Source organism: Episyrphus balteatus, chromosome 2 (assembly GCF_945859705.1).
Source record: "Episyrphus balteatus chromosome 2, idEpiBalt1.1, whole genome shotgun sequence".
NCBI lineage: Eukaryota > Metazoa > Arthropoda > Insecta > Diptera > Syrphidae > Episyrphus > Episyrphus balteatus.
In genome coordinates this window covers 65,900,876-65,915,260 of record NC_079135.1, presented here as the reverse complement: position 1 = coordinate 65,915,260, position 14,385 = coordinate 65,900,876, and the positions used below count along the sequence as shown (strand labels likewise).

General features: G+C 29.1%; 2 protein-coding genes across 8 annotated transcripts; one reads left to right on the top strand and one right to left on the bottom strand.

The window, feature by feature from the left end:
• The first annotated feature begins 1,741 nt into the window (after nucleotides 1–1,741).
• LOC129911352 (uncharacterized) lies at nucleotides 1,742–4,191 on the top strand. Of its 4 annotated transcripts, none has more exons than XR_008771628.1 (5): nucleotides 1,742–1,992; nucleotides 2,075–2,476; nucleotides 2,550–2,621; nucleotides 2,674–2,858; nucleotides 3,739–3,925. XR_008771628.1 is itself a non-coding variant. In XM_055989120.1 (5 exons), the coding sequence occupies exons 2-5, from the start codon at nucleotides 2,450–2,452 to the stop codon at nucleotides 3,751–3,753; spliced, it is 318 nt and encodes a 105-aa protein (XP_055845095.1). In that variant the 5' UTR covers nucleotides 1,742–1,992; nucleotides 2,075–2,449; the 3' UTR covers nucleotides 3,754–4,191. The 4 variants fall into 4 exon arrangements, 2 of the variants coding, with proteins under 2 accessions (XP_055845095.1, XP_055845094.1); XM_055989120.1 differs by having other exon boundaries at nucleotides 2,531–2,621; nucleotides 3,739–4,191; XM_055989119.1 differs by having other exon boundaries at nucleotides 2,075–2,621; nucleotides 3,739–3,935.
• A 7,397-nt stretch (nucleotides 4,192–11,588) lies between these two features.
• On the bottom strand, nucleotides 11,589–14,056 carry LOC129911482 (uncharacterized). Of its 4 annotated transcripts, none has more exons than XM_055989297.1 (4): nucleotides 13,323–14,056; nucleotides 13,178–13,268; nucleotides 12,941–13,125; nucleotides 11,607–12,058 (listed from the first exon to the last, which is right to left on the bottom strand). In XM_055989297.1, exons 1-4 carry the CDS (start codon nucleotides 13,347–13,349, stop codon nucleotides 12,044–12,046), a joined length of 318 nt encoding a protein of 105 aa, XP_055845272.1. In that variant the 5' UTR covers nucleotides 13,350–14,056; the 3' UTR covers nucleotides 11,607–12,043. The 4 variants fall into 4 exon arrangements, 2 of the variants coding, with proteins under 2 accessions (XP_055845272.1, XP_055845271.1); XR_008771647.1 differs by having other exon boundaries at nucleotides 11,856–12,058; nucleotides 13,178–13,249; XM_055989296.1 differs by having other exon boundaries at nucleotides 11,871–12,058; nucleotides 13,178–13,724; nucleotides 13,807–14,056.
• Between the last annotated feature and the right edge of the window lie 329 nt (nucleotides 14,057–14,385).

The window sequence follows — 14,385 nt, the reverse complement described above, 5'->3', positions numbered from 1 at the left end:
ATATACTTTTTGAATTTATTTATTTATTTTGAATTTATATAACAGGTATAATTAATTTTTATAAAAATAGATTGTTTATTTTTTAGAAAGCAAATAAAAAACAATCCAAGCAATAGGTACATGTATAAATTGAAAAAAATTAAAAAAAAAAAGAATCATACAAAATTGGCCATATAAAATAAATTTTGTCCGCAAAAAATCATACATCATCCTCTGGCGAACGAAGCATATGAAATGAATTGTCCGAACATAATTTGCCCAGCCAAGAAAATGAAAATTGTTATGTTGTAGATGTTAGACATTGAGTTAGAGAAAAATATCTCCTGTGGAGGCGGCCTGAGGTGCGTTCTTTTTCTAACAATAGTCAACTATCGTTGTTATGTCAAAAAATATTGTTGATGTGTCATTGTTAGAAATTGTTGGGATTTTTACAAATCATTTAGGAACGATTTATTGTTAGATATTGCTAAGCTGTCAAACACAAAAAAAAATTGTTTTGAGAATGTTTTTATTTGCATAATTATAACAAAATAATGTTTTTTTAGTCAAAATAAATTCTCTTGCATCATAAAATTGCAAAACTCTGTATTTATTTTCATTTTATTCCGCTTATTTCCAAAAGAAAAAAATCCTTAAGTTGATTTTGTAAACAAAACATCCACTTTGACACATCAACAATCTCTTGAGTGTTTAACTCATATCATGGAGGTGAGTTGGAAATAGTTACGATTTGTAACTATTTGACACTTCAAAACGAGTTTAGGAACGATGTTCATCTGTCAAATAGTTACAAATCGTAACTATTTTGTAGTTTAGGAACGACAAAAGTTAACGATAGTTAACAATAGCTGCGTTCCTTTGGAAATATTTATCTACTTTTTAGTACTTTAAACTACTTTGATCTACTTTGCTATACTGAAAAAGTAGTTCAAAGCAGCTTTAAGTACTAAAAAGTAGATAAATATTTCCAAAGGAACGCAGCTAATAGTTAACTATTGTTAGAAAAAGAACGCACCTCAGAGGTGCGTTCTTTTTCTAACAATAGTCAACGATCGTTGTTATGTCAAAAATTATTGTTGAAGTGCCATTGTTAGAAATCGTTGGATTTTTTACAAATCATTTAGGAACCGCCGTATAGTTAGCAGCGAGTTTTCACGATTTTCAAAAATTTTGATGCAAATAATTAGGTGAGAATTAGGTGAAATTTGGTCAACGAATTTTAGAATTTGGTGAATCCTAGTTTAAAAGTTATTAACAATTTAAGGTTTGGCGTATAGTTAGCAAACGATAGTAACAAAAATAGGGTTTTTTGGTATCAATCGATCGGAAATCGCTTTGTGAAATTTGGTTAATCAATTTTAGAATTTGGTGAATCATAGTTTAATAAATAATTAACAAAATGTGAAAAAAATGACAGTTCTATAAACAATTACAATTTACACACATATTTAACGTTACGCGACGTAATGTTATGTAACGTAGTAAAATCTGTCATACACGTACACAAAACCAACACACATGAAACAAAATCTGTCCCAAACAACGTCAAAATTTTTGACAGCCCATAATTTATTTCACATTTTTTCCCGCGTTTCTTTCTATTTAAACAAACAAAAAAAAGAAAAGTTCTCGACAAACTTTTATGTACATCCTAAATATACCTATATCCCGGTCTGTAATTTTCTAAAAATATTTTTTGTTAATTATTTATTGTCCTTTTATGGGAAGTGCTAAAAACTTATCCATCGTTGGTTGTGTTAAATGCATTAAGGTGCTTCAGAAAAAAAGAGTCCAATAGACTTATGTTTGCAAGCCGCCACCATCAGTTTTTCTTTTTATTTATAAACAAATCTTAAGCATTTTCTTAAGGGAAAAACAAAAAAGGAAGAAGATTTTAAATGATGGCCAACAGAATCATTCAATTATACATATGTGCAAGCTATCCTAGACTTTATGCTGCAAAGGATGAGTGTACTATTGCGACAAGGTTTAGTACGTCTTATGCTGATTGCAACATATATACTCTTGGTACAGATTCCAAGAATCTTAAATAACAAATAACATTTTATTATAGTGAGCGTATCAAGAAGATCCCAGGCTAAAGGAGATTAATATGAAAGTGCAACGAATCGAAAAATCAACAACGTGCTTAGTCTTAACACTAATCAAGCAATTTGATGATCAAAATACACTCCGTCAGATGCTCTACATCGCTGACAATGTACCTAATTTCCATATGTTGTTCAAGATGCGCCCCTCTGATCTGATTTATAAAATCTAGTAGCCACATTCAAAGAATGTCAAACCTGCTGAAAATGCAGACGATATTCTTGAAGACCATGAGGAAAATCCACATGTTTTCTTTAAACGTTTACCCGAGGTTATTGGCGACATTTGGAAACGTATAACGTCAGTGTGGGCGTGTATACTGAAACAGTATTTGAAAGATATGTACGCCCTACAGGCTAAGAAGACGGTAAAATATCAAATAACACAAACATTTTACAAAAAATTGTTACGACGAAAACAGTGCCCAATTTCAATTGCAGAAATTAAGGAATTGGTCATAAAATCAAGTGATGTCTGTTTAAATCCAGAAGATGAGAAAGATTTATTTATATGTATGTACATATGTTCTTTATGATAAATGTAAAAGAATTTATTCTCTTTCAGTTTTTCAGTTTAAACAACTTATAAATAAGTTTGATCCAGATGATGCATATCTGCTCTTGATAAAGAAAAAAAATAAACATGATCAAGCTGGTGAGAGTAGTATAGGAGCAAGAGCGGGCAGTGCGACAACGCCACATGTAAATAGTGTTAATCATACGATGGTTTCAAGACCATCCCAAAGCAAGGTTAGTCAAAGAATGTTGTCTTTGTGATTTGCTTTCACAAGTTATTTTTTTTATCGATAGAATGCAACAAAAAATTCTTTCCTATAATCTTTCCTATTTTCTATTCCTTCTGACTTGTGCCGTGCAGCATGCATTTAAAAGTTATAAAGGTCCTACAAGCATATAGTCAAAATTATTATTGTTAATGCTCCTGGAGTCAGGTGCTTCTATTAATAAAGTACCTACAAAAATTTAATATTATTTTCAAATGCAAAGTTTTCAACATTTTAATTCTTATATTTGACAAAAATGTTTGTCAGATCTATGCTTAAACTAATCAAAATTGCACCTCCTTGCTAGCATGCCTTCATTACACGGCCAGTAAAACCCAGATTCGTGAAAACAGTCAAATAATTATGTTCTTTGTTCTGACAATTTTGTTACATATGTATTATGTTTCTCTTGAAACTGTTCTGCTGTGTTATAATTTTTTAGCGTGTCTAATGCAAAATTCTGCCAATTACTTGTGTATATGTATGTCTGTCTTCAAATGGGTAGGATTTTACTATCGGGTTTCAACTACCTTTTTTGTGATCTACAAGTTTCATCAGACAGAATCGGATAACAATGTTTTCTTGTGTGAATATTATTTTTTTTTTGTTTATATGGAATCTTGCAATCTATTTTAAAGTATAGCACTACCACAAAATTTGTTAACCAAAATGTAGGCTTACATGTACGATGTACCTACCTAAACCCAAATATACAATTATTGTCTTTGGAATCGATATCTTAAGATATAAAAAATAGTAAACAAAAACAATACCGTCCCATTGTAGCACTTTGCTTTTATTTACCCCTAAAAAATGTTATAATTGTTTTAATACAATTTTTTTTTCAGAGAATCGTTGGATAGTAGCAGTGGAAAAATTGCACCCAGCATAGGCTTTGGAACGCCAACATTACAGAACAAATGAATCAGAAACAACTATTGGAAAATTGACCCAATGAATAATAATAATAATAATTAGTTTTTAACAAGTCTTGTTATTTAATTAAACAATTTGGCGGAAAATTGATGAACATACCTTTTGTTTTGATCTGGATTTGTTTTTATCTCAAAACTGTTCTTACTTTGGTTCGATATATAAATATATTTATCAATATATAAATGTTCAATAAATCAATAGTACCTATAATAGTATCTGGTTAGTAATGAAAATGACTTTTTTTAAGTTTTGAGAATCACTTTGAAAATTAACACCACACAAACTAACAAGTTATTCTTTAGAAATCTCGAATAAACATTATTATTTAATGTTATCACAAAAGCAAAATTTCTTGAACAATATATTTTTTTCGTACTATACAAATAAATTAATAATTTTTTTTTGTTTTTTTTTTTTTTAAATTGAAATTTTTGAAAATAAGTAAGTATGTTCTTAGTTGCAAGTTAGGTTAGTACAAAATTAAATGCGTACTTCCTCCTACAGTTCAAGGCTATAAAAAACCTAATTAAAGAACTGAATTTAATCAAAATCTTAAGATCGGGAATATTTGAATGAATCAAAAATGTTATATTGGAGTTATTCAAAACAAGCATTTAAGTAAATTATTTCTCCGTATTTCAAGAAAACCAGTTTATTAGCCTCTGTAGCCGCGTTTCTTCATGCATGCATTTCGCACGTTGAGAAAGATAGTGTCGCAATTCAAAAAGTGATTTTGAATATGATTTTCTTATTTACTTCGGCTGAAAAATCGTTATTTTTGAGTTGTGTCACTATGCTTCTGAACGTAAGATAAGGCAGTATTTATATTTGAATCAGAGATTTTTTGGCAGATCCAATGATCTTTCGTGGCAAATTGGCCAAGAGATTTATTTTTATTCGTAATACTATGTTTCCACCTACGCTAAATCCGAGATTTAGCTAAGTAGATTTAGAATAAATCTCGAGATTTATTTTAAATCTACTTCACTCAACCTCAGATTTGGGTCCAGCTACCCTAAATCTAAGTTTTCACCTACTTTCAATCCGAGATTTAGAACAAAACTCGAGATTTATGCTAAATCTACTAAGCTAAATATCGGATTCAGGGTAAGTGGAAACGTAGTATAAGTAACTGTGTGTGGACGATTTTTTTAAACATATAAAAGTCATGTAAGAGTTTCGTGTGCAAATAGGTGTAAATCTCGATAAAAAAGGCAATGAGTATTTTATATAATGGGTTTGAAAGAACTTTAATGGTTTATAACATCGCTAATAACAATTTCCGCTAAAAGAAAGATTTTGTGTTTACATCAATAAAATTGAACTTTCCAAAATGGCATTTAATACATATCTATTTTTATCAAAAATGCGTTTGTATACAATATGAGTTTCTTTGTTTTCTTAACGGACTTTTTTGTTTATAATTAAAGAAAATCGTTTTAAGCATTTTTGTAAATAAATAATATTCAAAAAGTAAAGAAAAATGATTTAAATAAAGAAAATCTATCTCCGTTTTCATAAACAAATTAATCCCCTTCTTAACAGTTGGAATATCCATTGATAATAGTAGTAGATATTTCTATTGTTTCATTTTAAATTTCTTGATTCGAAAAAAAGTGTATGTGTATCCTTATGCTACTGATGAGCACCTCGCTTAATATTTTAAATTTCGTTCAGTCCACTGAACTGAAATTTCAGAAATTGGGACATGTGACAGGTGTTTGTATGTATCAAAAATCCTTACGTTACGGGTTTCAAAAAAGTTCTGTTTCCTTTAACTATTTGCATTTTAGACAAAATTCTTCTCCTTTGTTACATTATTTAATTTAAATTGTTAATAAAATAAAAGGTATAGCACACCAAGTTCTGTGAAGCTACAAAACTGATAATACATAATTTCTAAACATTAGGTTCAAGTTTCAGAATTTGGTGAATCATATTTTTTTTAGTTATCAACACTTCAACCAAAAGAATACACTAAAAAATGAGTCGCGACAAAAGAAAATCGCATTTATTTAGGAATTATGATTCACCAAATTATGATTTATGTACCAAAATGTTCTTGAACTTTTTCTGAACAAATGTTATAAATTTCAGAATTTGGTGAATCATACTTTTTGAATTACCTTCTTCAAAAGTTCAAATTATTCGCAGACACTTGCGAAAAAAAATACAAAAGCCCATATAACTCTTGAACTAAGATTCACCAAATTATGATTTATGTACCAAAATGTTCTTGAATGTTTTCTGAACAAATGTTATAAATTTCAGAATTTGGTGAATCATACTTTTTGAATTACCTTCTTCGAAAGTTCAAAATTATTCGCAGACAGTTGCGAAAAAAATACAAAAACCCATATAACTCTTGAACAAAGATTCACCAAATTATGATTTATGAACCAAAATGTTTTTGAACGTTTTCTGAACAAATGTTATAAATTTTAGAATTTGGTGAATCATACTTTTTGAATTACCTTCTTCGAAAGTTCAAAATTATTCGCAGACACTTGCTAAAAAAATACAAAAGCCCATATAACTCTTGAACTAAGATTCACCAAATTATGATTTATATACCAAAATGTTCTTGAACGTTTTCTGAACAAATGTTATAAATTTCAGAATTTGGTGAATCATACTTTTTGAATTACCTTCTTCGAAAGTTCAAAATTATTCGCAGACACTTGCGAAAAAAATACAAAAGCCCATATAACTCTTGAACTAAGATTCACCAAATTATGATTTATGTACCAAAATGTTCTTGAACGTTTTCTGAACAAACGTTATAAATTTCAGAATTTGGTGAATCATACTTTTTGAATTACCTTCTTCGAATGTTCAAAATTATTCGCAGACACTTGCGAAAAAAATACAAAAGCCCATATAACTCTTGAACTAAGGTTCACCAAATTATGATTTATGTACCAAAATGTTCTTGAACGTTTTCTGAACAAATGTTATAAATTTCAGAATTTGGTGAATCATACTTTTTGAATTACCTTCTTCGAAAGTTCAAAATTGTTCGCAGACACTTGCGAAAAAAATACAAAAGCCCATATAACTCTTGAACTAAGATTCACCAAATTATGATTTATGTACCAAAATGTTTTTGAACGTTTTCTGAACAAACGTTATAAATTTCAGAATTTGGTGAATCATACTTTTTGAATTACCTTCTTCGAAAGTTCAAAATTATTCACAGACAGTTGCGAAAAAAATACAAAAGCCCATATAACTCTTGAACTAAGATTCACCAAATTATGATTTATATACCAAAATGTTCTTGAACGTTTTCTGAACAAATGTTATAAATTTCAGAATTTGGTGAATCATACTTTTTGAATTACCTTCTTCGAAAGTTCAAAATTATTCACAGACAGTTGCGAAAAAAATACAAAAGCCCATATAACTCTTGAACTAAGGTTCACCAAATTATGATTTATGTACCAAAATGTTCTTGAACGTTTTCTGAACAAATGTTATAAATTTCAGAATTTGGTGAATCATACTTTTTGAATTACCTTCTTCAAAAGTTCAAAATTATTCGCAGACACTTGCGAAAAAAATACAAAAGCCCATATAACTCTTGAACTAAGATTCACCAAATTATGATTTATATACCAAAATGTTCTTGAACGTTTTCTGAACAAACGTTATAAATTTCAGAATTTGGTGAATCATACTTTTTGAATTACCTTCTTCGAAAGTTCAAAATTATTCACAGACAGTTGCGAAAAAAATACAAAAGCCCATATAACTCTTGAACTAAGATTCACCAAATTATGATTTATATACCATAATGTTCTTGAACGTTTTCTGAACAAATGTTATAAATTTCAGAATTTGGTGAATCATACTTTTTGAATTACCTTCTTCGAAAGTTCAAAATTATTCACAGACAGTTGCGAAAAAAATACAAAAGCCCATATAACTCTTGAACTAAGGTTCACCAAATTATGATTTATGTACCAAAATGTTCTTGAACGTTTTTTGAACAAATGTTATAAATTTCAGAATTTGGTGAATCATACTTTTTGAATTACCTTCTTCAAAAGTTCAAAATTATTCGCAGACACTTGCGAAAAAAATACAAAAGCCCATATAACTCTTGAACTAAGATTCACCAAATTATGATTTATGTACCAAAATGTTCTTGAACGTTTTCTGAACAAATGTTATAAATTTCAGAATTTGGTGAATCATACTTTTTGAATTACCTTCTTCGAAAGTTCAAAATTATTCACAGACAGTTGCGAAAAAAATACAAAAGCCCATATAACTCTTGAACTAAGGTTCACCAAATTATGATTTATGTACCAAAATGTTCTTGAACGTTTTCTGAACAAATGTTATAAATTTCAGAATTTGGTGAATCATACTTTTTGAATTACCTTCTTCAAAAGTTCAAAATTATTCGCAGACACTTGCGAAAAAAATACAAAAGCCCATATAACTCTTGAACTAAGATTCACCAAATTATGATTTATGTACCAAAATGTTCTTGAACGTTTTCTGAACAAATGTTATAAATTTCAGAATTAGGTGAATCATACTTTTTGAATTACCTTCTTCGAAAGTTCAAAATTATTCGCAAACACTTTCGCAACTGTCTGTGAATAATTTTGAACTTTCGAAGAAGGTAATTCAAAAAGTATGATTCACCAAATTCTGAAATTTATAACGTTTGTTCAGAAAACGTTCAAGAACATTTTGGTACATAAATCATAATTTGGTGAATCTTAGTTCAAGAGTTATATGGGCTTTTGTATTTTTTTTTTCAATAATTTTGAACTTTCGAAGAAGGTAATTCAAAAAGTATGATTCACCAAATTCTGAAATTTATAACATTTGTTCAGAAAACGTTCAAGAACATTTTGGTTCATAAATCATAATTTGGTGAATCTTAGTTCAAGAGTTATATGGGCTTTTGTATTTTTTTAGCAAGTGTCTGCGAATAATTTTGAACTTTCGAAGAAGGTAATTCAAAAAGTATGATTCACCAAATTCTGAAATTTATAACGTTTGTTCAGAAAACATTCAAGAACATTTTGGTACATAAATCATAATTTGGTGAATCTTAGTTCAAGAGTTATATGGGCTTTTGTATTTTTTTCGCAAGTGTCTGCGAATAATTTTGAACTTTCGAAGAAGGTAATTCAAAAAGTATGATTCACCAAATTCTGAAATTTATAACATTTGTTCAGAAAACGTTCAAGAACATTTTGGTACATAAATCATAATTTGGTGAATCTTAGTTCAAGAGTTAAATGGGCTTTTGTATTTTTTTAGCAAGTGTCTGTGAATAATTTTGAACTTTCGAAGAAGGTAATTCAAAAAGTATGATTCACCAAATTCTGAAATTTATAACATTTGTTCAGAAAACGTTCAAGAACATTTTGGTATATAAATCATAATTTGGTGAATCTTAGTTCAAGAGTTATATGGGCTTTTGTATTTTTTTCGCAAGTGTCTGCGAATAATTTTGAACTTTCGAAGAAGGTAATTCAAAAAGTATGATTCACCAAATTCTGAAATTTATAACATTTGTTCAGAAAACGTTCAAGAACATTTTGGTATATAAATCATAATTTGGTGAATCTTAGTTCAAGAGTTATATGGGCTTTTGTATTTTTTTAGCAAGTGTCTGCGAATAATTTTGAACTTTCGAAGAAGGTAATTCAAAAAGTATGATTCACCAAATTCTAAAATTTATAACATTTGTTCAGAAAACGTTCAAAAACATTTTGGTTCATAAATCATAATTTGGTGAATCTTTGTTCAAGAGTTATATGGGTTTTTGTATTTTTTTCGCAACTGTCTGCGAATAATTTTGAACTTTCGAAGAAGGTAATTCAAAAAGTATGATTCACCAAATTCTGAAATTTATAACATTTGTTCAGAAAACATTCAAGAACATTTTGGTACATAAATCATAATTTGGTGAATCTTAGTTCAAGAGTTATATGGGCTTTTGTATTTTTTTTCGCAAGTGTCTGCGAATAATTTGAACTTTTGAAGAAGGTAATTCAAAAAGTATGATTCACCAAATTCTGAAATTTATAACATTTGTTCAGAAAAAGTTCAAGAACATTTTGGTACATAAATCATAATTTGGTGAATCATAATTCCTAAATAAATGCGATTTTCTTTTGTCGCGACTCATTTTTTAGTGTATTCTTTTGGTTGAAGTGTTGATAACTAAAAAAAATATGATTCACCAAATTCTGAAACTTGAACCTAATGTTTAGAAATTATGTATTATCAGTTTTGTAGCTTCACAGAACTTGGTGTGCTATACCTTTTATTTTATTAACAATTTAAATTAAATAATGTAACAAAGGAGAAGAATTTTGTCTAAAATGCAAATAGTTAAAGGAAACAGAACTTTTTTGAAACCCGTAACGTAAGGATTTTTGATACATACAAACACCTGTCACATGTCCCAATTTCTGAAATTTCAGTTCAGTGGACTGAACGAAATTTAAAATATTAAGCGAGGTGCTCATCAGTAGCATAAGGATACACATACACTTTTTTTCGAATCAAGAAATTTAAAATGAAACAATAGAAATATCTACTACTATTATCAATGGATATTCCAACTGTTAAGAAGGGGATTAATTTGTTTATGAAAACGGAGATAGATTTTCTTTATTTAAATCATTTTTCTTTACTTTTTGAATATTATTTATTTACAAAAATGCTTAAAACGATTTTCTTTAATTATAAACAAAAAAGTCCGTTAAGAAAACAAAGAAACTCATATTGTATACAAACGCATTTTTGATAAAAATAGATATGTATTAAATGCCATTTTGGAAAGTTCAATTTTATTGATGTAAACACAAAATCTTTCTTTTAGCGGAAATTGTTATTAGCGATGTTATAAACCATTAAAGTTCTTTCAAACCCATTATATAAAATACTCATTGCCTTTTTTATCGAGATTTACACCTATTTGCACACGAAACTCTTACATGACTTTTATATGTTTAAAAAAATCGTCCACACACAGTTACTTATACTACGTTTCCACTTACCCTGAATCCGATATTTAGCTTAGTAGATTTAGCATAAATCTCGAGTTTTGTTCTAAATCTCGGATTGAACGTAGGTGAAAACTTAGATTTAGGGTAGCTGGACCCAAATCTGAGGTTGAGTGAAGTAGATTTAAAATAAATCTCGAGATTTATTCTAAATCTACTTAGCTAAATCTCGGATTTAGCGTAGGTGGAAACATAGTATTACGAATAAAAATAAATCTCTTGGCCAATTTGCCACGAAAGATCATTGGATCTGCCAAAAAATCTCTGATTCAAATATAAATACTGCCTTATCTTACGTTCAGAAGCATAGTGACACAACTCAAAAATAACGATTTTTCAGCCGAAGTAAATAAGAAAATCATATTCAAAATCACTTTTTGAATTGCGACACTATCTTTCTCAACGTGCGAAATGCATGCATGAAGAAACGCGGCTACAGAGGCTAATAAACTGGTTTTCTTGAAATACGGAGAAATAATTTACTTAAATGCTTGTTTTGAATAACTCCAATATAACATTTTTGATTCATTCAAATATTCCCGATCTTAAGATTTTGATTAAATTCAGTTCTTTAATTAGGTTTTTTATAGCCTTGAACTGTAGGAGGAAGTACGCATTTAATTTTGTACTAACCTAACTTGCAACTAAGAACATACTTACTTATTTTCAAAAATTTCAATTTAAAAAAAAAAAAAACAAAAAAAAATTATTAATTTATTTGTATAGTACGAAAAAAATATATTGTTCAAGAAATTTTGCTTTTGTGATAACATTAAATAATAATGTTTATTCGAGATTTCTAAAGAATAACTTGTTAGTTTGTGTGGTGTTAATTTTCAAAGTGATTCTCAAAACTTAAAAAAAGTCATTTTCATTACTAACCAGATACTATTATAGGTACTATTGATTTATTGAACATTTATATATTGATAAATATATTTATATATCGAACCAAAGTAAGAACAGTTTTGAGATAAAAACAAATCCAGATCAAAACAAAAGGTATGTTCATCAATTTTCCGCCAAATTGTTTAATTAAATAACAAGACTTGTTAAAAACTAATTATTATTATTATTATTCATTGGGTCAATTTTCCAATAGTTGTTTCTGATTCATTTGTTCTGTAATGTTGGCGTTCCAAAGCCTATGCTGGGTGCAATTTTTCCACTGCTACTATCCAACGATTCTCTGAAAAAAAAATTGTATTAAAACAATTATAACATTTTTTAGGGGTAAATAAAAGCAAAGTGCTACAATGGGACGGTATTGTTTTTGTTTACTATTTTTTATATCTTAAGATATCGATTCCAAAGACAATAATTGTATATTTGGGTTTAGGTAGGTACATCGTACATGTAAGCCTACATTTTGGTTAACAAATTTTGTGGTAGTGCTATACTTTAAAATAGATTGCAAGATTCCATATAAACAAAAAAAAAAATAATATTCACACAAGAAAACATTGTTATCCGATTCTGTCTGATGAAACTTGTAGATCACAAAAAAGGTAGTTGAAACCCGATAGTAAAATCCTACCCATTTGAAGACAGACATACATATACACAAGTAATTGGCAGAATTTTGCATTAGACACGCTAAAAAAATTATAACACAGCAGAACAGTTTCAAGAGAAACATAATACATATGTAACAAAATTGTCAGAACAAAGAACATAATTATTTGACTGTTTTCACGAATCTGGGTTTTACTGGCCGTGTAATGAAGGCATGCTAGCAAGGAGGTGCAATTTTGATTAGTTTAAGCATAGATCTGACAAACATTTTTGTCAAATATAAGAATTAAAATGTTGAAAACTTTGCATTTGAAAATAATATTAAATTTTTGTAGGTACTTTATTAATAGAAGCACCTGACTCCAGGAGCATTAACAATAATAATTTTGACTATATGCTTGTAGGACCTTTATAACTTTTAAATGCATGCTGCACGGCACAAGTCAGAAGGAATAGAAAATAGGAAAGATTATAGGAAAGAATTTTTTGTTGCATTCTATCGATAAAAAAAATAACTTGTGAAAGCAAATCACAAAGACAACATTCTTTGACTAACCTTGCTTTGGGATGGTCTTGAAACCATCGTATGATTAACACTATTTACATGTGGCGTTGTCGCACTGCCCGCTCTTGCTCCTATACTACTCTCACCAGCTTGATCATGTTTATTTTTTTTCTTTATCAAGAGCAGATATGCATCATCTGGATCAAACTTATTTATAAGTTGTTTAAACTGAAAAACTGAAAGAGAATAAATTCTTTTACATTTATCATAAAGAACATATGTACATACATATAAATAAATCTTTCTCATCTTCTGGATTTAAACAGACATCACTTGATTTTATGACCAATTCCTTAATTTCTGCAATTGAAATTGGGCACTGTTTTCGTCGTAACAATTTTTTGTAAAATGTTTGTGTTATTTGATATTTTACCGTCTTCTTAGCCTGTAGGGCGTACATATCTTTCAAATACTGTTTCAGTATACACGCCCACACTGACGTTATACGTTTCCAAATGTCGCCAATAACCTCGGGTAAACGTTTAAAGAAAACATGTGGATTTTCCTCATGGTCTTCAAGAATATCGTCTGCATTTTCAGCAGGTTTGACATTCTTTGAATGTGGCTACTAGATTTTATAAATCAGATCAGAGGGGCGCATCTTGAACAACATATGGAAATTAGGTACATTGTCAGCGATGTAGAGCATCTGACGGAGTGTATTTTGATCATCAAATTGCTTGATTAGTGTTAAGACTAAGCACGTTGTTGATTTTTCGATTCGTTGCACTTTCATATTAATCTCCTTTAGCCTGGGATCTTCTTGATACGCTCACTATAATAAAATGTTATTTGTTATTTAAGATTCTTGGAATCTGTACCAAGAGTATATATGTTGCAATCAGCATAAGACGTACTAAACCTTGTCGCAATAGTACACTCATCCTTTGCAGCATAAAGTCTAGGATAGCTTGCACATATGTATAATTGAATGATTCTGTTGGCCATCATTTAAAATCTTCTTCTTTTTTGTTTTTCCCTTAAGAAAATGCTTAAGATTTGTTTATAAATAAAAAGAAAAACTGATGGTGGCGGCTTGCAAACATAAGTCTATTGGACTCTTTTTTTCTGAAGCACCTTAATGCATTTAACACAACCAACGATGGATAAGTTTTTAGCACTTCCCATAAAAGGACAATAAATAATTAACAAAAAATATTTTTAGAAAATTACAGACCGGGATATAGGTATATTTAGGATGTACATAAAAGTTTGTCGAGAACTTTTCTTTTTTTTGTTTGTTTAAATAGAAAGAAACGCGGGAAAAAATGTGAAATAAATTATGGGCTGTCAAAAATTTTGACGTTGTTTGGGACAGATTTTGTTTCATGTGTGTTGGTTTTGTGTACGTGTATGACAGATTTTACTACGTTACATAACATTACGTCGCGTAACGTTAAATATGTGTGTAAATTGTAATTGTTTATAGAAAATTA